Source organism: Bacillus rossius, chromosome 1 (assembly GCF_032445375.1).
Source record: "Bacillus rossius redtenbacheri isolate Brsri chromosome 1, Brsri_v3, whole genome shotgun sequence".
Taxonomy (NCBI): Eukaryota; Metazoa; Arthropoda; class Insecta; order Phasmatodea; family Bacillidae; genus Bacillus; species Bacillus rossius.
The window spans coordinates 58,455,833-58,481,851 of NC_086330.1; the positions used below are offsets into that span (position 1 = coordinate 58,455,833).

At 33.9% G+C, this 26,019-nt stretch overlaps 1 protein-coding gene across 11 annotated transcripts in view; it reads right to left on the reverse strand.

Moving 5' to 3' along the window:
* LOC134536437 (calpain-A-like) overlaps positions 1 to 26,019 on the reverse strand; it is a 221,877-nt gene that overhangs the window by 26,901 nt on the left and 168,957 nt on the right. For 6 of the 11 annotated variants that reach the window (XM_063376220.1, XM_063376192.1, XM_063376178.1 and 3 more), the window contains one exon: positions 11,046 to 11,150. The exons of the other annotated variants lie outside the window; for them this stretch is intronic. In XM_063376220.1, the coding sequence (XP_063232290.1) occupies positions 11,046 to 11,150 (105 nt within the window). The remainder of the gene's footprint in view (positions 1 to 11,045; positions 11,151 to 26,019) is intronic. 11 annotated transcript variants of the gene reach the window in all.

The window sequence follows — 26,019 nt, forward strand, 5'->3', positions numbered from 1 at the left end:
ATCAATGATATTTTTAAAGTTCTTCATCATACTACTGGTTTTCTGTTTGCTGATGATCTTAAAATATCCAGAGAAATTTCCTCCTTAAATGACTGTCTGCTTCTTCAATCTGATATTACTGAAATTGATAATTGGTGCAAAATGAATTTAGTTTCACTTAACAAAGATAAAACAAAAATTATTTCTTTCACAAGGAAAATTCATCCAGTTAAATATGATTATTTTCTTGACAACTCAAAAATTTCCAAATCTCTTAGTATAAAAGATGTTGGTGTTATTCTTGATTCCAAACTATTCTTTCATCAACATGTTAATTCTTTAGTATCCTTTTCCCGTAGAACCTTATATTTAATAAATTATATAACTTACTATGCATCTAATATTGAATCCATTCTTACTCTTTATTTGTCCTTAGTTAGAAGTAAACTCGAATATTGCTCAGTTATCTGGAACAGTATTAACACCACCGACAGTGACAAAATTGAATCCATACAAAATAAATTTTTCAAAATAATTAGTTCTAGACACCATCAATTACCCAAATTAGAATCTCTTTCAAATCGTCGCATCCATCTGGATGCCCTGTTTGTGTTTAAGTGCTATAGTTCAAAAATTAATTGCTTATACTTACTTGATAACTCTGGTATTCGAGTCCCGCAGTTCAAAAGCCGCCTTCGATCCCTATTATGTTCCTTACACAATAATAATGATTTAATTTACAGACTTATCTCAAATTTCAATAAATATGAAAATTTTATTAAAAACTTCAAATTTTAATTTTTATGATTACCCTAATATTCTGAGTAATTTTATAATCCTGTTTATTCTTCCAATTTTAGATCAATTAGTTAAAATTATCTCAGTTGCTGTTTTGTTTTGTTTTGTTTGTTATTGTGTCGTCCTTTATTTTCCTGTGTAGGTTGTATTTATTCGCTTGTATGTGTCGTCTTTTATTATCCTGTTTATGTTGTATTTATTCGTTTGTATGTGTCGTGTTTGTATTACTTGTTCTGTGCACACCTCTAAAGCTTCGGCTGTTGGTGTGCATGTCACAAATTTTAATAAATAAATAAATAATAAATAATAAATAATAATAAATAAATAAGTATTTTTTTTTTCCCAGTATCATGTTTAGATGTTGCGAAGACCCTTCGACGCATAAAAAGTAGTGCGATTGGTAACGACTAAATATCCATTAAAATGCTGGAAATAATTTCACCATTTGTGGTCTGTGTGTTGGAGAACATTTTTAATGTGTCACTTACTACAGGTTAATATCCGTCAATATGTAAGTAGTCCCATATTAAACCAATTCCAAAAATTACTCTCCAGAGTCAGCTAAACATTTTCGCCCTATAAGCATCCTGCCTACCGTTTCCGAAGCCCATGAACACCTAATGCACCAGGAAACATATACAGTAAGTCCTCTATTTACGTCGTACCGATTTACGTCGTTTCGGATTAACGTCGCTAATGTTTGAGTACTCATGTTTCAATTTAAGTTGTCGCCGATTCACAATAACGTCGTTTACAATGACCGTAAATCTTTATTTTAACCAAAACACCGTATATAATTCGTTTATAATTCTTTGTTTTCTTCGGTAGTTAATTTATGCTATGTAGCGTAAACTACACGTTCACCGCCTTATCTTATCATACATCATGAGGGACGCTTCCTGCTCTTACGTACAGTATGTACTATATATCTGTTTTTATATTTCAATCAATAAAGGTAATAAAGCAGCTGGTTAAATAACCATTCTATAAAGCTGAGAAGTACTAGTTGGACTTGTTTCCCACGCTGTCGGTTGTCATTTGCTGATAAAATTGCCCTTTGTCACGTCTGTATGCCAGCGCTTCCGGCCGACCTTGGGCCGTGGCCGGCCGGTGGCATGAAACATGGCTCATTTTGCGTCGTTTCTATTTACGTCGCGGTTTTCAGGAACGTAAACCGAGGACTTACTGTACATACCTATCAAAAACAATTTTTTTTAGATACTTTCCAATCAGGCTTCAGGCCTGGTCACAGAACTACTACTGTCCTAAAAAATGTTATGGATAACATCCATCATGCTACCCTAGATAGGTGGGAACTAACGATGTTAACGCTACTTGACCTTATTAAAGCTTTCAATTCGGTAGACCACGCTCTTTTACTAAGAAAAATTTCAATTCTCTACAACTTCTCTCATAGTGTTTGTATTTGGTTCGAATCCTATCTGAGCGGTTGTTACCAACATGTCAATCTTGATAACAAAGTGTCCACTTGGCTCCCAATAACCACCAGTGTCCTTCAGGGCTCCCAATAACCACCAGTGTCCTTCAGGATTCCAATCGTGGTCCACTTTTATTAGCTATATTTTTTAATAACTTACCTAAATGCCTTAAAATTTCCAATATCACATGTATGCTGACGATGTACAGATATACATTCATACCAAAGCAACTGATATGACTCATTCAATTAGTAATGTTAATTATGATCTCACTTCCATTTTGAGATGGACAAGTGTTAATAATCTCATGTTGAATATTGATAAAACACAGACCATAATATTTGGTTCTGCTCTTATGATACCTAAAGCAATCACTTGGAGGAGTTGATATTCAGTTTTCAAACGTGTTAAGAAAGAAACCTGGGAGTTCTGATAAACTCAACCTTAACTTGGAAGAAGCAGGTAATGCAAATTAGCAAGAAAGTCCAGTTCTGCATGCATTGCTTATGACAATTAAAAAATTTTCTCTTTCCCAGAATTAAAACCATCCTTGTTCAGACATTAATTATGCCTCACTTTGATTACTGCAATGTTTTATTTCCTGATATGGCAGATAAACTGGCAAAGCAGCTTCTGAAGCTCCAAAACTGCTGCACAAGATTTATTTTCAACCTTAAATCACAAGACCATCTAACTCAGTACTATCAGCAGTTGAAATGGTTGAAACTCACTCAAAGATGAAATATGCACACACTGATTCTTACTTATAATGCACTGCAACCGGGATCCCCTAGCTATCTGTTAGCCAGTTTAAATTATCTACACAGTTACAATAGCCATGAGACACGGTCCACAAACAACTCTATGATGTCAATACCCATACATTCATCCAGAAGCTTCTCAGGATCTTTTGCAGCCACCAGCAGAAGGCTCTGGAATGAACTGGACCAGGCGACTAGGCAGTCTTATAACCTAGCTACCTTCAAGCACAGGCTGAAGAAACCTCTCTGGAACACCTGCTCAGCATGATCACTTCGCGGCTTACATACTGTAAGAATGTGTAAGTGAATGTGTGGGAGAAAGTTATTAATGTTTTACTATATCATATTGGCAACAGATGACTCGTAACGTCTTAACCTTTAGTTACATTTCAGCAGGTGTGTATGCCAATCTTGAGTTGAATACAAGTAAGTTTTCTGTTTATCTTTTATCTTTGTATATTTAGTTTACATTCAAGTTTGTTTAATATCAAGTATTATTTTGCTATGCTTTATTATTTAATTTTTTAACATGCAATGTTAATCAAAAGGCGTATCGCCTTAACTTCGCCACCAATAAAGCCAATAAATAGATAGATAAATAAATAAATTAATAAATAGTACATTCTCCAAGTTCTTTCAATAATGCACTTACCTTATAAACAAACCTCACTAGCTAAATTCAATTTTGAACATGAAACAATAACTGTTTTATACAAAGAAAATTCTAAAGTAGGTACATTATGAGTTCCGCATCCAAACTTACTGATTGGACCATAGCTCGTAAACTTTTTTTTTTTGGGCAATGAAAACTGTTTGATCAGAAATGATTGGATGTTGGTAGAAATTGAGTTTCAAATATTTTCTTTCTATTTATGAATCTGTTAAAATAAATTGGACCTTCTTCAAAAACAATGGTCACTATGAACTGAAAGTGTTTACTTTATTTAGAAACTTCTGTGATTCCTACAACCAGATATCCAATACATTTCTCAAAACTTCAAATTGTTCATATGAAATTTCCTTTATTTTTCAACATATGTTTTTAGTTGATATAACTGTTCCATTAGTTGATAATATTTAAGTGCAGACGTTGCACTACTGAAATATTGGTTACTTTTCAAGAGTGCTAAAGTGTATATAGCAAGCCTGAATAAACTACCTACTTAAAACTATCATTTAAAAAGACTTAAGTTTTAAAATTTTATTTTAAATATACCTATTTAGTTGGAATATATTTATGTTTTCAAATATTGCATGTACTCCAACAGCTAATTTTTAAAATAATGAAAGCATACCATTATAAGCTGTGAAAAGCAAAAAGCACATAGCATATACAATAATTTTCCTCCGAAATCCCAATTAGTAAAAAATATATATTTACAAACAAGATTCTCATTATATTTACCCAACAATACACATAGTGAAAAGACAGGAACTTTTTTTTTTCATCACTGCAGAAAACATTTGGAAGAAAACCAGAAGGCCACACACTCGACAGACACAGTAGTAGAACACTTCTGCACACACATTTCTGCACTAAAATAATGATTAAATGTTATACATAATATTTTTTTTAGTGCAGGCATAATAATGAAGTACAAAATGATCAGATATTGTATTATATACTGACACCATGAAATAAATTAGAGAGCAACACTAAAGAGCATCTAATCACCGACAAGCACCGAGCTCACTGAAGAATCGTCAGTGAATGTCTGAAATAATCAAATGATAAGAAGTAAAGAATTGTGTCATATATATGAGTACTTTCAGAAAACTTAGGAATAATTTTTAGTTCCTCCAATAATATTTAATTTTTTTAAAACATCTTAGATGATTAATGTGTGTTTTTGTTCATATATTACTTGTAAATAAATATTATGAAAAATAGTTTGGTTTTGAATGTATTTGTATGTTGCATTATGCTCTAAATATGCTGTAAAATACTCTAAATTTAACGTAAATGTACTATACTACAACCTAAAAGTGTATCTCAAACCAATGCAAAAAAAAAAAAGAATGGTGCAAAACAAAATCTGATTTCAATGATGCTACATAGACTTCACAGCTCCAGTGGTCTCAGGGATCTTTCTAGCCTCACACAGGGTGTTGCCCTCCTAGCCTAGCAAGGGGTGCTTTTCACTAGCTCACACCAGTACTCATCTATGCTTGTCAGCATTATCAAAACAGTAGTTCATGTTTCTGAAACCGCTGGTCAGTGAAATTTATGATTATCCTAACTCACTGAATGTAACTGAATAATTATAGACCTACTTTCACAGAAAACAAAATTAGTTGATTAAGTCATACTTTTTATTTCTTAAATTATTTAGTCATACCTAAAACAGTTTTTAAGTTGATATATAAAAGTATTTATGCTTTGCTATACAAAACAAAAAGACTGCAAATGATAATATGTCATCAAGTCAATTTACACTAGGTTGTATAAGAATTTAACGATAAGTTTAACTACCAGTAAAATTATATTTCTATGATTATTTAATTAAAATTTATAACTGCAAAAATAGTCAAAATAGATAAAACAACAAATCCATTCTTCTTGGTTTGTCAAATCAAAACAATTTTCAACTACACCGACATTTAAAAAAAAAAAAAAAATACTGAAATACATATGAAGCAAATTGGAGTGATAATATCACTGTGGGACGTAAGAGCAATTATAGTGATATTGACCTTCAAATAAGACAGCAATGAACCAAATTTTAGTCTAGTCATTAATGTGTTATCTTCTATGTGAATTATTGATCAATTAAATGTGATTGAGGCAGCAGCTTGGTTTAGCCACAAAATGGTGTTGATGTACCATTTGATAATTACTCGGTAATATAAAGCAGATGTCTATTTTGAACAGCATTGACACTTAACTAAAAAAATATTTTTTTTTTTTATTCTAAATGATTAAATACACCAATCCCTCAGTTAGCAAAAATAATGCACTCTTCAAATGATTTTTGTTATTCGAAATCACATATCTGAAGCATTAGTCTCCATGAATAGCAAGGATAATTTACTTAATGAGTTCCAAAATGTGTAGGGAAATATTCTTTCCGTAATATAAATGTGTAGAATAACACTCAACGATAAATATTTCACACCACTTATCTTTGTAAGCCTACTATCAAATACTTTGTGTGACAAATACGACGCTGCATATAATGGGAGATAGTTATCATCAGTCGGCTGGTTGACTTGCCCGCCAAGGCATGACCTTCAATTCAAGTAGCGTACCTTTTCGCAAACTTTCCAAACCATCCTTTACTGGCAGTGAAATCGATACTACTATCCGGATATTTACATTTTAATTTTTCAAAAAACTAAATCACTTATTCATGTATCACTGCTTGGTTCACACCAATCCTGTCAGAACCGTGACTTTTTTCATTCCACCATTCATTTAACAATCTTTTCCATGTGAAACATCTGTTTTTTTTTTTTTTTTCATTTATGTTCCATCTAATGTCAAATATATATCCCCGCTACAACAACTAACAGAATCAGACTTATATAAATGTTTGATAGAATCCTTATTTTTACGATTGTGCGCACAGTTGTCTTGCTTGAAACTAAAGTGCGACAAACATACGTGTGGCCGTCATGACATACTGAATGCAGTAACACTTCTAGTTTTGCCTCAAATACTTGAATACGATGCATTATGCTATTACTTGGAAGCAATGACTTGTAGCTAGGATCAAACCACGCTAACTGCTACAATTTTTGTAGCAGCAAACCACGGTCTGATTACCATTTTTGTTTTGCTGGGTGGATCTTTAGGTTTCACAATGTTATTAGTAATGAACAGAAACAAGGTGTGATTCCGTCTGAAATATAATTACTCCAGATTGAGGAGACATAACAGATACAAGAAAATATTAACCTACAATATTAATTACATTCTTAAACAGCTCTCAGGTATATTCAGAAAAAAAATTATGGGCCGGCCGTACATGAAATTATAAAAAGTTTCATTTACTAAAAATACATAAACCAATAAAAAAAATACAAATATATTGAAACTATCCCAGTTGAGGTATGTACTTAAAGTCCAGAAATTATGTTTGTATGATTAACTTTGTTTGACGGCGTAATTTAAAGAAAGTTCAAAAAAGGGCCAAAAGATACAGAAGCACCGGAGGTCGCGGCTTCGTTTCCCGGAGATCACGCGGGAACATGATGCCAGGGCGCTTGTGTCCTGTTGTGGAAGAGAGATGAAAATGCCAATTCGGCATCCGGCTCTCGGACCCTGTCAGACAGGGGAGTTGGCTTCTATTTACCGATGCGTCGCCAGCCAGGAACTGGATCCCGCGAATACGCGGCTGGCACGGTTGTTTTCTTCATTTCAAAAGAAATAAATTTAAAGGAAAATAACTAACTATTAAACTTGTACTAAACAAACGGACTAAACTACTTGAAAAAGATTACAGGGATAGCATCCCTTATTTAGGCGACTACATAGTCGGTTGCGGCCGGATGGAAGTCTTGCAGTGTCTCGTCGACTCGCCGATAATCGCAAAATGGTCCGTCTGCAGTCGCGACGCGAAGTGTCTCGCGAAGAACCGCGTCTCGTAATTAAAAGTAAATCTTGAATCAAAAGTGGAGGGGAGGACTGGGAGTCCAGACCAAAAGGTTCCGAAGTTCCCCAAGTGGGCGTCATAAAAAAAACTCTGACTGGTGTCTCGAAGTTGGTAGCACTGGCCGACTTTAGCGCTACCTGTTGAGGGGTGTCTGAAATAAAAAAAGAATCGACTCCCTCAAGGCGTCTGCTTTAACAAGCGAATAAAGGAGCAGTCAGGTGCTACACTCTGGCGGCCTACAGGGTAAGTTGGCTGGGCGGTTAGCGAGTTTGCCGCTAGATATCGTGTGCGGTCCATCTTGGCACACACATTTTTTATCCAAGGCATCCTTGGAGACGGTCGCTGTCTGCTGGGGTGTATGACCGGTCATTGGACTTAGGCGAATTCTTAGAACCGAGAGGGAAGGGGGGGTGGAGTAAGGGGGGGCAGAAAAAGCAACGACGCTGGGAACTAGCGTCAATGACATGCTTTTCGAGGAGAGAACCTAATACGGATGCGTGACGGTAAAGGCTATGGTCAGCTCGCCTCTGAGAAATGGTAACAACTCGTCCAGAGCTGTTGTGTGCAGTTTTATGTCATGAAGTGAAGTAACGTTACAGGCCTGGAACGTGCCTGTAAGCGAGGGAAATTTTAAGCTGGCTGCCAGCAAAGTATTAGGTCTGCAAAAGATCCTATAGGTCTCTGGGAAAGGTGCTTCAGTCTACTTGCACAAAGTTTAACTTAGAGGAGTACACCAGCCTAACAAAGAGTAAATCATCCTTTAGAAACCAAATTATAAAGAAAAATAAAATTTCCAAAAATAATTTAAAATTATAATAAAAATTTAAAACAAATCGTGTTGAAATGCCTAATTTCCGGCACAGACTCCAGTATGATTCCAACTACAGGTGATTATGCACTTACAGTTACCGGCCCATGAATGGGCAGACATTGCTTTGTGTTGTGCGAGTTCCCTACCACTGGCAAGAATGAAGTTCATCACGGCCTGGTCTATAGCCGGGCAACAACGGTATGACTCAGCAGCATACATGCGTACGTAAAAACATTTAGTTCTTTACAATCAATAGCCGCAACTAAACTTGCTATAGCTGATTTTTGTACAACAGTCGATAGCGTAGTCAGACCTGCGCGTGCATCTCTTCCCCCCTCGTATAGCTAAATGTATGCCACGGTACATCTGTTGTTTACCGAGTCGAAACAGACTTTGAGGCGACATGCTAGATTTTTTTTCTTGTAGCGATTTTGTTCTAACTGAAATTTACAGACATGCTATTCAAGAACTGGGGCAGTAAAATTAACATCACGCTAAATCAATTCACGCAATTTGAAGACGTGCGAAGTGGTGTATTGTTAAAACAAGTGTTTACTAGTGGCGAGGTGCGAGGTTTACATGAAGGGAAGCAACACCACCATTTAACTCAATAATAATGATACAGGGGGGGGGAGGGGGGGGGGGGTGTTCCAGTGGCCCTCCCCAGGAAAATTTGGATTTGATGGTACAAAATTATGCTATTTAAGTAGTTTTTGTAACTGAACATTTACTATACCATTGGTAGAAATATTAATTTTTTTTTTTTACAATAAATCATTTCTGTGAAAACTGTTCAGTTCTCAAGGAGAATTTTGAGTTCATTACCATATTTAGCCAATTCATTAAGAAATTCTTAATAATTACCCTTGTTAAGTGTCAAAGTAGACTTATCTTGACCGCAAAAAGCCAGTTCTTGTTTAGCCAAGTTGCTCTTATAAAATGGCTCATGATCCCATCTGTTTTTCCGTACTTTCTCATTATGGATCTCAAAGCTTAGTCAAAGGCAAATTCAATATGTGTTTTACCAAACTGTTTAAGCTATTTCAAACACATGATGTTGCTGTGAAACAATTTGAGCCATTTTTCTGCTTTCTGAAGATTATTTAACTTATAAAAACCGGAAGTAGTCCACACTGATTTTTCTTTTGAAAAAAGTAAGCAAGGCCAACAAAAAAGTTTTCGTCAGTTTCTTGCAGCCACATATCAGGGTATACATTTGTGTGTGGACGAAAATCCCGAGTGAATGCTTTTATTTTTGTCTCCAGAGCTGAAGGAGATATAAGCCTGCTACTGAGGATTTTTTTTTTGTTCAACACTGAAAGAACTACTGTTTATCAATTTTTATATAATACTGTTACAATTACCGACACACGATTTGTCTGAATCCAACGAAACTACATTACCTGAAAATCGAGGGTAAGAAACCTCACTGCTTGCCATTATTCTGGCATGGAAGCATTACATTTGGGTGCGACACGCAGCTACACTGTCAAAAGTAGTTTTGTTGATGATTAAATTTTTTCTCCAATATAAAAATTAAATATTTTTACTGTTGTGCACTGGTCAATGGAAAAGAAGAGCTGCTTCCACAACTTCCACGGACACTTCACCTCTGGTAGTTTACATACTTTTTTTTGTATTGAAAATTTAGTAAGCTATACCAAACATGGTGAGCATAGTACAGAAAACCAACATTCTTACTGTGCTGAAAAATTTAGAATCACTTAGTCCCATAGAGGCATTTTAATCTTTGAAATACTGCAGGCCATATTAAGTACAGGGTAAACTTTTAAAAAGTTGTCCTTCAGTAAACTAAATTAATGCAAATATGTATATTTTGGTATTGTGTTTAAAATTAGACAATATTACAATTATGTTTTGACACTGTTGGTGTGCCATCAAAGCATGTCACAATACGCAGATAACTGTACGAATTACACTTCACTATTATGCCTTATTGCCTAATGATAGTTCCACGCAACATGCATCAAAGTACAACCAAACATATTAGTGTGGATCCCAGATGGAGGAAGCTAATTTAGGGAAAAAGGATAAAAACAATTTGGGGTGGAAATTGAAAGGAAGTTTCAATATGATTGTGGTGGAGGAATAGAAGTTGAAGTCAATGGCAAGTGTTCACAGCTGCTGGTTAAAGCCATAGAAAAGTCATGTTATATAATCTAGATGAAGGCATTTTAAACTTCTGCCTTATCAATAAAATGTAATTTTATCTTAAAAGTCATGATTAATTGCAACAAATTTACAGAATAATTCTTTTAACAAAAAACTAGAGAGAAAATTTTTTTTTAAATTTTAAACTTCCAAAATATTCTATTACGAGTTCCTAGGAACCATTTAGCGTGCTAGTGTAAGCTACTTTCGTAAGTGAATATAAGAACATTTACTTACATTCCATTTATTTTTAAAATGCTAGACAATGATGATTAGTATAAACAAGTACATAAGCAGCCAACACTAGCTCACAGCAGTTCCAAGGCTTGCTTCAACAAAACAATTTATTAAGTGGCAAAATCAAGACGAGACAAATTATTTGCAGACACAACTTTTCCTTTTGACCCACTTTGCAGCTGTGAATACTCACCTACAAGTTTCACTTCACTGCACAAGAAGGACCGAGTGCGTGATTCTTTCCGTGGCTTACCGAAAAGTGATCCAAATGGGGTGTCTCGACAAAACGTGCCGCACAAGGCGGAAAGTATCGAGGTGACGACCGAGCCCTGAGATTGCGAACTAGTCCTAGGCAGCTCTAGTGGAAAAAAGGAATGGAATGAGCTCACAACAAAACAAAACAAAAAACAATGGCACAGCAGCTTTACATATGCATATCACATTACAGCTACGTTACCATCTACTGCACTGCGAGAGCCTAAAACAAAAACACAATGCAGCAAACACACCATTCACTGACCAGTAGTTAACACACAACATGAGCTGACAGACAACACATACACACGTAGGCTACTTGACCATATGGCTGAAATAATATGCATGAAAAAGAAAATTTTAAAGTCTAAAATTAAAAAAAAGGTTAAATTTACCATAAAACTTTTACCCTACAGGTTTTAAAAAACTTTGCTTCGGAAAAATTATCGAAAGGTTCTTCAGAGCAACCACACACATCACCAGAGATTTAAATTATATTGAACTAGTCTCAGTCAGTACAAAGTTCATATATCATGCACATATTATGTAGTACAAATGCATGTATGCACACGTATGCACGAAATACACAACACTAAAGGTCCAGAAACAATGGCAATAAAATACAGATGATTTTGGCAAGACTAGAAACCAAATGACCATACGGAAGGGCAGAGAATACACATTACACCAACATTTACCATAGCATACCCACCACCTTTCCAACAAAGCTGATGCTCAAAGTTGCTGCTACGATGGGCAATAAAGCATAGGCTGACCAATTCTGTAAATTTCTGAAGTTTATTTCAAACTCCATTTCAGGTAAAGCACCAAATCTGCTCTAACAGATGCACGTCCGAAACCAGCTGAACATACATAACACCTTCACATCACACGACCTCAAATCTGGTAAATGTGCAGACATCAGTCCTCCGCGGCCAATCCATCTTCCGGGAAACGTGCGGACAGAGCCTGCATGAAGACTGAAGTAACCTAGTGCGTTGTCATGCATGAACTTCATGTCTTGTCTTATACTGCCAGTAGCACCATTGGTGAAATGGACAAAGGATCTCACAAACCAAAGATATTGTGACCCACTGAGTCATTATGGATGAATGTTAAGATTCTAAAGGTGCTCCCTCAACCTTAACATCGATACCACATCACTGCTGATGCATAGATTGTTAATCATCTTGTAGGGATCCCATCAGCTAAACAGTGATGGTCGCAAAGGTAGACGATTTTGTCCTTGTTGAAAGTCACTCCAGAGCGGTCCAAAAGGCAGTATTACTGCAGCCCAAAAAATATGCATTTCATAATTCCAAAAGTAACAATTTTATCCTCACTAAATCAACAGTCAAAATATAACATTACGAATGAATGTAAATATCACATTTTTAAGTCATTTACCAGCTGAAACTCTCCATCAGGAATACAAAAAAAAAATTAGCCCTCAGTTTCACTGTTTTGTGAAAGCCCTGATACACTCATTCGAGAACAGAAGACATAAATATCGACAACAGTGAGTTGAATGATGATCCAGAGACAAACTCCTCGAAGGTGAAAATCAGCCACCAATATTTCCTGCACTCATTGCCACTACGTAAAACTGCCTTTTTACGTCCCACATGTGAAAATAATTTTATGACATGTGAAACATGTGGCTTACCTCCAATTGTATGATCTGTGTTAATTATTTGTTTCCGAGTAATAATGAAGTACTGCAGAAAAAAAAATTCTCGTGATTCACTCACTATCATTTTTGGAATCTTTTGAAAACTGTGCTGCCTACCTTTGATTATCATTTGCCCATGCATCAATTGAAAGAATGTTTGAATCTTTCATATTTCGGTTCCAGTCAAATTTTTATTTAAAACAATAACCCTTACTGACAACCAAGCACAGAGACAATTGTATTAGCGAGGTTCTAGGTTTGAATCCTTGTCAAGTCTTTCTAAATTTTTTCGCCCATGGTTTTCCGAAGTTACTCCAAGCACATGCTTGGATGACGTTTTGACAACATGCCAAGGCTGATTGCTTTCCCAGTCCTGCATCCAGTTGGTTGTACACGTCCATTTCTAATGACTTCACTGTTGACATGACTTGACTGTCACCATGTCCCGCATCTGATAAACTCTCTCGTAGATCCTACTGCTATATGCACAGATAGTCATCAACTGTGCAAATGCACAAAGCATTTACACACATTTGTTCAAGGTTCTTTATTTTAATGTTGTCTTGCATTTTTATCCCTTGTTCGAGTAAAAGATAGGTTTTTTTAATTTAAAAAAAAAGTTAGCACTCGTGCTTTTTAACCAAGTGCTGTACATTAAAAGTAATGTGCATTTTCAGCATACACAAGGAGCACCGAATGCTTCAAAAACACAATTCTTATGTGCATCATACATTCACTAACTATTTAAACATGTTTTTTTTTTCTTTTCTTCTATTCCATTTCAGTAAAATTTTTGACTACTAATTAGTCCTTAGATCGCAACACACAATTTATTTTTTACCCGATTTGTACTTAATAAGAATAAAATAGACCAATTATTTTAGCCAAGCTACCAATATATATTACTGAGATAACACCTCCCTCTCATTTTCCGACCCCAGTGCTCACAAGCTCCGAGTATAGAGCGAGCAATATATGTTGCATAAAGTTATTTTTCCCCTTTTTGAATAAACAACATATTTAATATTTTAATCTGTTGTATTATCGGTTAGAGATGATGGCTGCTGAGCCATGTGTCTCAGGTTTCATGGTCAGGCTATAGTACTGCAGAAGGTAACGGCAACCCCTGCAGTTTCATATAGCCTAGAAGACCCCAGTCATGGCCGTGACAAAGGCTGCCGGTTCCAACTAGCCTTCGTGCAGATCAACCCGTCTTCATAAATCCACTTTGATCGAGCAACCAGTGGCACAACGAAACAGCGACTTGGAATTGCAACTTTGGTCAGTTGCAAAATTATGGAGACCAAAGCTATGAGGCAGCAGAACATTTTGATGCTGTCCAAAGAATAACTTTTCATTCAAATCTTTATTTAAGGGTGCAAAGACTAAGACTGTACTGGTTCTAACAAAAGTTATTAAGTTAACAATGTTAAGCTGAGGGGTTTTACCATGATTGTCATGTTCCTGTATTTTCCCAGAAACAATCACAAAAACCTATTGTTTTATCAAACACTATAATACCAAAAGTTTTAATACATGTAAGATCAAGCTGCCTAATATTATGATGTCTGTAAGCCAGTTAGTAATAATTATTTCTTAGTAAATTATATACATAAGTAAATCTTTTTACAGTTAGCATTAGTTTTCACAATGTAGTGTCAGTGTAATGCAGCATTGTGGGAATTAAGAAGGTACCTAAATTAGTAATTACTAAAACAACAAATACTGAAGCAAGCAGGAATTGTGTGCAATGCGAAATAGTGAGCAAAAGCAAAACAAAAAAAAAGGAAGTAAAACCACTTGCCAGAAATAAATACAAATATAACTATGTATTTAGTATATTAGGGCTAAAAAATAAAATGAGATAAATGAATTTATAATCTATAATAATAATACTAGTGAGTAGTGACTATTAAATAATGAAAGAATCATAACTAAATGTTAGCATTACTGGCAACTACTATAGCTCAAACATTCAATCAAGACAGTTTAATGTTAAAATCTGAAGAGGCTTATATTCCTTGTAAATTATGTAAATCAAAATTTAAAACCAAGTAACAGAACTGTCAAAATAAACTTATAAGTGCAGTTATTGCATTTGATAAAACTAAAGAAATAACCATATTTATACTTTTTTTTACAAAAAAAAATAGGTATTCAATCTTTCCCAAGAACCAAATCCTTTAACGTAAACTTAATTATACGTAAAAATATTTATGATAAAGTGTGTACTCTAGAAATTCACAGAGAGAAATTTGCATAAATTGCACATGAGATATAATTTTCTTAACTTTAATCAACCGATAAATAATACATAGGCACACAAGCCCACACATATTAAAGTGCCTGCAAAATTATTTTATTTAAAAAGATGTCCTGGAAAAAATGCACACATGACAACACGTTCATGCAAAAACTAACATAAGTTTACATAAATCACGCACATGATATCCACGTACACAAAAAATTCCACATTTGGTAGCAACAAACACATCAACATGCAAACAAGTCAGAGACTGCTTAATAAATACTCTTAGACCTATAACATGCACACTGTACACACACACACACTGTACACACACACACACACACACACACTGTACACACACACACACACACACACACTGTACACACACACACACACACTGTACACACACACACACACTGTACACACACACACACACACACACACACTGTACACACACACACTGTACACACACACACACACACACACACACACACACACACACACACACACCTATACGTGTTTAGGCCCCTATTCGAGGACCCCATTTTTTACCCTTAAATAGAGGACGGGAATACACAAACACTAACGTAGCTTCCGAGGACTATTACTTTAGCAAGCATATCAGAGGACCTGTCAGACTGAGGACCTTCACACAAAGTGTGTCTGGTGCATTATCCGAGGACTGTAAAGTTTTACAGTTAACTGCAGGACTAGCAAAATCAGTATAAATGTTTCAACAAGACAGGGTTCCTGTTAGTCGTGTAGTCGAACCAGTGGTCCTTGCTAAGGTGATAAGGAGTCGATTCTCGGGGTTCTTCCGTTTTCTTCCCTCTATAATCCCGCTGCTGCTCCATTTACATTTGAATTCGCTTCATCGTTACTAAATACCTATATGTTATAATTTCCGTAAAAGTTTTTTTTTTGATAAAACCACTTATCCGAATTTGTGTAAACATACAAAAAAATATATATTTTTTAACTGAATTAAAACATAAATTTCGCTCCAAAAACTTTATTTATTTAAATGTTATTCACGAAAAAATTGTTATGATGATTAATTTTTCTATTAATTGAGATTTTGAACTATGAATTACAATTCAATATTTGTAAGAGAACCCGTAGAACCCCGTTTTTCAGTTCTATATGTTCCAATTCCGATATAAAAAAAATAATTAATGTTTTATTTGAAGACATCAATTCTTCTGGTATTGAACGAAGGTTTCAACCAACCTAAATAATAAACTAGATAAAACTAGTGATTTAAGAATAAGAAGTCAGAACTATATCCTACTTATCGTATTAAAGGAAAAATTTAATTTTCATACATATTAACATAGAAATCTCAACATATAAAATATTTAAAAACCAACAAATAAATTCTCAACGAAATGTTTAAACAACAGTGCAACCAATAATAAGTGTGATACAATTACAAAAATGTATTCAGTTACATTTTATAAAAATTAAAAAAAAATAAGGTATAATTAGTTTTTGGTAAGAGAATAAAACTTTCCGAAATTTTTGTCCAAACGAATGTTATTAGTTTCACGAAAAAACTGAATTACGAACTTTAAATAAGAACTATATTCTACGAAAAACAATGGACATTAAATAGTTTAGAATATTGTTTCATGTTTAATATTTAGACCGCATGGTTATATTTACACACCAGCTTAAAATCAATTCTTAACCGAGGACTGTGTATTGTACCACTCAATCTAAGGACCTTTACACAGTTTGATATACTGTTCCATGTTTAATAAGAGGACCGCGTGGTTATATTTACACACCAGTAAAAACTCAGTATTTTACCGAGTATTTTGTCTTTTATCACTCAATATAAGGACCTTTACAAAGTTTATATACTGTTCCATGTTTAATAAGAGGACCACATGGTCATTTACACACCAGTTTAAACTCAATACTTAACCGAGGACTGTGTATTGTACCACTCAATCTAAGGACCTTTACACAGTTTGATATACTGTTCCATGTTTAATAAGAGGACCGCGTGGTTATATTTACACACCAGTAAAAACTCAGTATTTTACCGAGTATTTTGTCTTTTATCACTCAATATAAGGACCTTTACAAAGTTTATATACTGTTCCATGTTTAATAAGAGGACCACATGGTCATTTACACACCAGTTTAAACTCAATACTTAACCGAGGACTGTGTATTGTACCACTCAATCTAAGGACCTTTACACAGTTTGATATACTGTTCCATGTTTAATAAGAGGACCGCGTGGTTATATTTACACACCAGTAAAAACTCAGTATTTTACCGAGTATTTTGTCTTTTATCACTCAATATAAGGACCTTTACAAAGTTTATATGCTGTTCCATGTTTAATAAGAGGACCGCATGGTTATATTTGCACATCAGTTTAAACTCAATACTAAACCAAGGACTGTGTATTGTACCACTCAATCTAAGGACCTTTACACAGTTTGATATACTGTTCCATGTTTAATAAGAGGACCGCGTGGTTATATTTACACACCAGTAAAAACTCAGTATTTTACCGAGTATTTTGTCGTTTATCACTCAATATAAGGACTTTTACAAAGTTTATATGCTGTTCCATGTTTAATAAGAGGACTGCATGGTTATATTTGCACATCAGTTTAAACTCAATACTAAACCAAGGACTGTGTATTGTACCACTCAATTTAAGGACCTTTACACAGTTTGATATACTATTATATGTTTAATAAGACGACCATTTGGTTAAATTTACACACCGGTTTGAACTAAATACTTAACCGAGGACTGTGTATTGTACCACTCAATCTAAGGACCTTTACACAGTTTCCAGGGTGGTGGTGTTTTTGTGTTTCTGGCGCCACTCCCGTCCCCCTCCTCCCCACCATCCTCACTCCACCCTGCCCGCTCGTCAACATGCTCCATCGCAACTTGCAGTTCGTGGAAACGTGCGACTCTACACAAAATCACCTCAACACGTGTGTCTTCTCTCCAGTGCTGACAACTTATTCGTCACTCAGTGGCGGATCCAGCTTCAAATATTGGGAGGGACCGATGACCCAGTACCTCCTACTTTAATTGTGCGTCCGAAAATTTCGAAAACTAACAGCTTCTCAAGGGGCTATTTGAACACATGTATGACGTCACGTAAACATAAATTAGATAAACAAGTATCACAAAAAAATTAAAAAGTATTAAATTGAAATATTGAACCAAATTCTAAAGGTCAGATGCGGCAGGAAGCCTATTATATTTTTTCACACTTCAGTTTTTCGACAGTTTTTTTTCTTTCAATGCGAAGTAGAGAAAAATCATAAAACGTTACCTGGTCCTAATCATCTCAGTGAACAGATATTTATTTCCAAACTTGGCCTTTCAATGTGCGCCAACTTACCACAAAAACTCATACATTCCCCTAACCTTTCTATTTTGAAATGCCTAGATTCCTAATGTACCAATTTCTAAAAATACCAAATAAATATTGGAATAAAATGTACTTATAAACAAAGTCCTCGTCATCAGCATACATAAATTAAATTTTTACATGTGAGATTTTTATACTAATCACATACCAAATTGTATTTTTGTCGCCATAATTTTATTAATTTTGAAATTTCTCTTGCTTCAAAAGGTTGAACCTTTATTTTTTTTATTGAGAATGTTATGGTTTTTTGTGCATTTTCCATTTGAATCTCCTAAATGAAAAAATTATGGTCTGCGATTTTTAAATTTACTCCATAGAATAATCTATTCTCCTACAAAACACTAACAAATCACAGACAACACTTTAAAAGTTCTGTTATCATGTAGATGAAACTAGAGATTGATAGATAGATACGTCAATTTCTTCAATACCAACTGGACACTGTTCAGTCTTGAAAAGAAAGATGTATGTTCATATGTTTAAATATAGAGAACACTTACGAAACTGATTATACAGTAGAAAATTTTTGTATTTATACATCTTTAATGCACCTGTACAGTAAGTTTAGGCTAAGGTTATTCTTCGAATAACTTTAGTTTCTGCTTTGATCGAAAACTTTTAAGGACGAGATACATTCCGATAATGGTTTTTATGTTTTTATAGTACTTCATGAAAGTTGTATAATTCTATGGGAGTGAAATGTACAAATGAAATATTCGAAACATATAAAGAATATCAACTTGAAAGTGTTAAAAACAATAATAAAGTTTTATAAAAACTATGTGATTATCACCATGTATGCCCTTATGTGTTCTTATTTGATTAGCATGCCGCTGTTTTAAATAAGTAATGAAGATGGGGTTGGAGAACGTTAGTTTAAATGTTTTGCATATCATAGCCGGATATATTTAAGGAGGTTGGGCAAAGGGGCATTAGTTCAGGTGGCTTGTCACATTGTGTGGGTTGGGGAGAAGTGAGTGGAACATTGTGTATAAATGTTATTTATTTATATACAGATAAAAAAATATTTTATCATATTGCATTACAACAAAAGATAAGGTACAAATCGGGCAAACTTTCGGCACCGGAAAAGTGAAAAAAAAAAAAAAAAAGTGCCGATCCTAAATACTGAAATACCTATGATGTAAATATAGGTAAATTACGTATTTTGTGATGTCATTTCTGTAAAAATATTTACATGAAGCGCTCAGTTTATCAGTGAAAACTGCCTACCACAAACAAATTTTAAGTTCTTACTTCCAAGAACCCTTAATGAAAGTAGCATTTTTCGTGGATAGTCAGGAAAAATGTATATCAGGTGAGACAATATATATTTAGTTTCCTTGAAACGTGTTTATGTCCAATTGAAGTGTTGAAACAGCGTAAACATTTCAAGCGTTGGAGTAGGACGGTGGAAGGGGTGAAGGAGGGTGGGAGGTTGGGTGAGTGGGAGGGAGGCAGGCAGGCAGGAAGGCAGGGAGGGAGGTAATGAGGTACTCTCAACCCATTCTTAACCAAGTGCAACGTTGCCAAATTAGCGCAGTAGCTGTGTGTGGGATAGCTCACTTGCATTTTTCCAACATTGCCTGAAACTGGTATCAATACACACACCAACAACAGAAGAGATATCTTGTATGTGAGCTTGGAAAGTAAGAGAAATTAGAAAGGGAAAAAAGATTAACTGTTACTAAAATACTGTTTACTCGCAATGATAATTAATTTTTTTTCCCTTGTTTTAATACATCTATAATGAAGAGGTGGAATGAACATGACATACGACGCGTGAAAACATAATAGCGATAAATAAATAATATGTTTGTTCGTATTTATGGATTCATAAAGAAACGCACATCTACGCATTAAAATCAAAAATGTTTTTTCAAACACTTTTGTATTTATTTACTTACCCAGGTACCGAAATGGATGACTCTGAGTAAAGCTCAACAAATATAAAACAAACTATCTCGAAAACCCCAACTTGTAAAAGTGTTAATTCACAACTCAAATTCTATTTTCCCGACAGAATGGTCAATTCTTATAACCAGCATTTATTTATAGTCACAGAAAATGGCATCGAATGAAAGAAAAACTGATAGTAGAACTGGAATAGGGTATTTTTCATAGTACAGGTAACTAGAGATGATATTTTATTATATTTTTGATATATGTCTACAGAAATGACTTAACAGTTGTCTGTAAAAGTGCATTAAAATTTAATTGCGATACCTACCTTTTGCGATTATCGTTTTAAAACTGCATTTTAAAGACTTAAGTAGATAATATCATGTACATATGTAAGAACGCAATAACTTGCATTTGCATATGGGCGCAAGTTTGGTTTCGATGACACAAATTCACTTTGTGAGAACTAATTTTCATAAAAAAATCTACCCTATCCAGTTTTTATTATCGTTACTTACATGATATTGACTACGAGAACTTGTGCAAAACCAATTCCCATATCTTCGCATAAAGTTATATCTAATAATTTATTGATATTACAAAAAAATAATTATACAAAATATTTATACGTAAAAAGACGTGCATAATTTAAATTAGCAGGCTATACATTATCAAGAAAATTCCCTTAAATAATACTTTCGTTGCACGGTTATCTTATTATAGTGTTGATGACAGCAGGAACTGCAACATGATTAGAGTGGGATCCTAACCAAGTGGATGCCAACTCGGCCCTTATTTTTAGTACATTTAAAAATAACAAATAATATTTAATAATGTATGTTTTTAAAATATTAATTGAATATTAAGTATGTAAATTATATCACTAAAAATATTTATGTAGGTATGTTTATAAAGCAAGGCAAGGTTAAAATTTAACAATTCTAAATAAGTAAAACTACTTTAACCAACTATCTCTGTTATCCGTCACTACTTGTATGCGATTTTTTATGAAACGTTATTCATGCTGTTTCCGTAAAAAAAAAAAAAAAACAGAACATTGCTTGAATAAAGCTCGAGCTGCAAATAAACAGAAGAAAATGACTTCTTTTTATTAGGATGTAAACAATTTAACTTAAAGAAATTCTCCAAAGTCCGTACATATGTACACATTGTACAACATTGCACATTAAACTATGTTATACTAAATTGGTAAATAAAACTACTATATATGTTATCTAATTAAAAATGGCTTACTTTTTTTCCCAAATAATTTAAAATCTCGTACTACTTATTTACTTATATTTAAATGTAACTGTTCACGTTTGAAATTGAATTTCTATTGTCCGTCTATTAAATTATCCGTCATAGGACCGGTCCCGAGGGTGACTATTAAATAATTAGGTTTTACTTAAAAAATATGTTTAGTCTGTAAATGTTAGAATAAAAATTAAATCTGTGTAAGTTGGAAACAAATAAATATTGAATTAAGATAGATTTCAACTTACAAAACGTGATTGGTTTAAGTTACTAAGCCATGACCTAACACACTCTTTCACTCCGCCACGAATATCTAAATTGGTGTAAATATATATACTTTCAAAAACATTATGTATGTTTTAGGTACACTTTTTTCTAATCACACGATGTTTGTCTGCTTAAGTGTTAAGGTTACTGTGGATAAATTTTTACGGTTTTTCCACTATCTTTGACGTCATCATCCCCTAACACAACAGCAGACTTGAAACCCAGATTTTTCCATTCTCTTTAAATTTTCAAATCCGGAGTTTGTAATTGTGCCTATTACTTGCTTTGTCTTCCTTTTGATTGTAACACATTCTAGCATCACCTTTTGTTTCATCCAACGAGAGAACTGTAAAGCGCTCTCTTGTTGACACGATAGCAATTGAAAACACAAAATCTCTCAAGAGAGCAGCTGCTAACGGTAAAATAATTATTTTACTAAAGCTTCTATAAAAACTCAAAGATTTCCAAAACAACAGTAATTTAGCAGGAAGGCACGTGTTGTCTGACCGCATGTTGCTAAAAACCAGCCCAAGGAATATAAAAGTAGACAGAGATTTCACCCTTAGAATAAACATGATTTCTGTCCCCCCCCCCCCCCTCCTTCTGCTACTATCGGCTATAAATGATTCTGACGCTACTAACACAGCATAAAACCAAATGATTTAATTTTGACCCAAAATATATTAAATTCTAGGTTTTCTTCGGAATTCATCCAGTACAGGATTTGGTATTTTAATACACATATACGTTTAAATAAAAAAGTCTTACGTTGTATTTCCTTGTCTTGATATTCATGTCAAAAAAGTTAAGTCTTTGTTTAATGTTTTATTACAGATTAAATGTGTTTAGATTATAAAATACTTGATTCACACTCCATTAACATCTTTGGATTCTAAAATAACTTTATTAATTTACATAAATTCCCATATATTGAAATACATTATTGATAGAAGTTGTTATAAATATCGTAAAAATGCAAATAGGAATTTAAAATTAGTGCCTTCAAACACTCGATTGTTACATTAATATACACATGGGCACAAAAATATTAATATACATGTCTGTATTGAAATACAAATTTTTGTCGAGGTAACGCTGCTCATTTATATTTGATGCAATTCCCATTATTTAACATCTATGCATCCTGTTTATTTTTTATTTAATTCATAAGCCAGACGTTTGCCAAATAAAACGATATTTTCTTGAGCTCGATTAAAAAAATTACAAGGACTTCACCCTGACCGTGTAACATTTGTTGATTTACTTTTTTTTTATTTAAAACCATTTGTTAAATGGTTTCCTTAAAGCTTGAATAGTAAACTTTATTTTCTTGGGTGTAATATATATATAATTTAACTCTAAATGTGAATGGCATTTTGATATTAGTACAGACGAATCGTTAGTGTTAAATAAGCACATCGTGAGACCTATCTTGTGACGACCCCCTGGGCTTCCCCGTGACGTCACGACTTCCAACCATGTTCCCGTTACTCCGCCGCGCCGGGACAGTTATGGCCCTAACGCCGTTGGCGCGGCCCACACGGTGTTAGATGGAGACTTTCTGCGATTCTGACTTGTGCTCCAGGACACTTTTTTTTTGTTCTACCTTTATTTAACGAATTATTTTAAAAAAACTTAAAACCTTTCGCTTTAGATTTTCCATCCTTCATGCCGATATAAATTATTTTTTTGACAAAAATGGTTAAATACCTAAGCATCACCAACGCCTTCTTAAACACTTTAAACGTGAAGTTTCAAAGTACTTATTTAAGTTTCAGGTATATGATATTATTTCTTAGTTATCATAGAGAATAAAATTTTGAAATTAATAATCATTTTTAATGATACTACTCATCTTAGATAAGCTTCTTTAGTTTACAGTAAATGCAAGGATAGTATTTATTTAAAATTTTCATTAACCTTTATTGCCATAGAAGTTCTAATTTCCAGTGCTAAGTAGATATTAGGGCCTACTGCCACAGCTACATAACCAAGCTTGCATCTAATAATTAAATACATGGCATTTAGACTGAAAAGCAGGCTCGCTCGATAATACAGTTCATAGCTATCTTTAGAAAAAAATATTTGCCAATTAAAAAGTTCAACATTTTTATAAAAATATATTTTATACAATACTTGATTTTTTAAATGTATAGACAATGGGTTTGAAACAATTCATTACAAATAATTTCAGCCCCTTTGAGAAATAGGTCACACAAAAATTATACCTACGCGCGAGATAAAAATGTAGCCGGCCTTAGTTTCATTTTTGACTGAAGTCAGTCGATAGTTAACTTAACAAAACTAGCTTTCCGTCTGCTTTAAAATAAATAAGTGTTGTTTTATTATTATGAGCTTATCTCATTCCTATTTTCTATGACCTGAAGATTGTACATGAAAAACATTTGTTTAGATAAAAGTCAACTTGTTACTGGTTGTAAAATTCACACGCTGTGAAAAATTCTGTTTGACGTTTTAACCAAGTCATGTTTAAAAATAATCTAATAATAAACATATCCAACAATTTTCCAGTAACAATAACATAATAAGTCTAAATAATAAATAAATTATCATCAGATAGTTTACTTAGATTTGAAACTAGGACTAAATTATCATATAAAAATAAAACTATTTTAGTGACAGCTGCAGAATAACACTACCATTGTAACATGGAAAAAATAATAATATGCTAAGCATGGAGCCTTTTCATAGAATACATGTTTCATAATTTTGTTAAGTATATTCTTAAACTTCAAATATTACAAAAGGTCTATTGCATGACTAATAATTTAGCTTTTTCCAACAGTCTGTACATACAAAACATAACACACTACATAACACTACATACATAACACACATACGCACACTTCGTCCACATCAGTAACATGAATAGTATTGGAATTCTTTCAATTTATTGTAACAGATTTTGGAAGTAATTTATAACACCAAGAATATTTTGTTCATTTTATTTCAACCAATTTAAACTGCACAGTATGAATAGTTTACAATTTTCATTTGTTTATTCATTTTATATTGTTACGTAAAATAAAAACTCATAAATAATATTTATTTTATTTACAAATTTAACTAAATACCTACATATAACGCGTGTGCTACGTAGTTTTGGTGACAGTTACTTACGAAGTTCATAAAAATCAGTCTCGCTAAAAAAATTTTAAATAATGAAAAATTCTTAAAATGTAACTTATATTATATTTTTAGATGACTTGCAAACTTTCATATATATTAACACAAAGATAAGAGCGTTTTCATGTGACACTGTCACATAACGTCGTGAAATTTATGTGAAAAACTTGAAAAAGAAAGTTTGATTTTTGTGCTTCAAAGATTACACACAATCCCTTACAAATTAATAGCTATAATCCATAATTCATCCCAACCTATTTAAACAGAGGCATAATACAAAATCCCACTCTATTGACGAGGAATCCAACCCATGCCCAGGACGGATCTAGGGCTTTCCTTCAACGGGGTAAAAAATGTGTTTGCGATTCCCACTCACAATGTATTACAGACTAACAGCAAAATTTTTCATTTGCGTCCGTGTACATTATAGACCTAGTATAAAATTAAAGTTAACATTCGTCCAACCCGTGTACTTGCATTTCATTTCACAGGTTTTAGTATTAAAAAAAAATTTGGTTTGATGAAGCACGGACTGGATAAAAATTATTAATTTTCCTAACTAAGAAATGTGGTGAATGTAGCCGACGCTCGGTGGGTTTACTTGGGGCTCTCTCGTGTTTGATCAACCCTTGAGGAAACTATATTTTAAAAAGATAATAAAACTTTTGTCGCTATTTATTACATACAGCAAGCACTACGCGGCTTTCACGAGGGACTTCCAGAAAAACAATCTGTCGCTCTCATGCCCACCCTTCTTTTCCTCCCGCGGATCAAAACAACTGCATTCCATGGTGAACACACCACAGATTGCACAAGTCACTGGTGACGTTCTGGCTTGCGATGCTCGAGCCGATCCCCCAAGAGAGACTTCACTCCTCACAGCACCGAGTCGGCACACAAGTCACACAAGTGATTCAAAGCCCACTATCGCCAGGCTCAGGCTTACACGCTATATTAATTCTTTCCCCTCCCCCCTTGCTTATTTTTCATTTTCTCTCAATAAGTATTGGTTAATAGGTAGTACCATTGAATGGTAGTACTGCTAATTGAATATAATATTTATT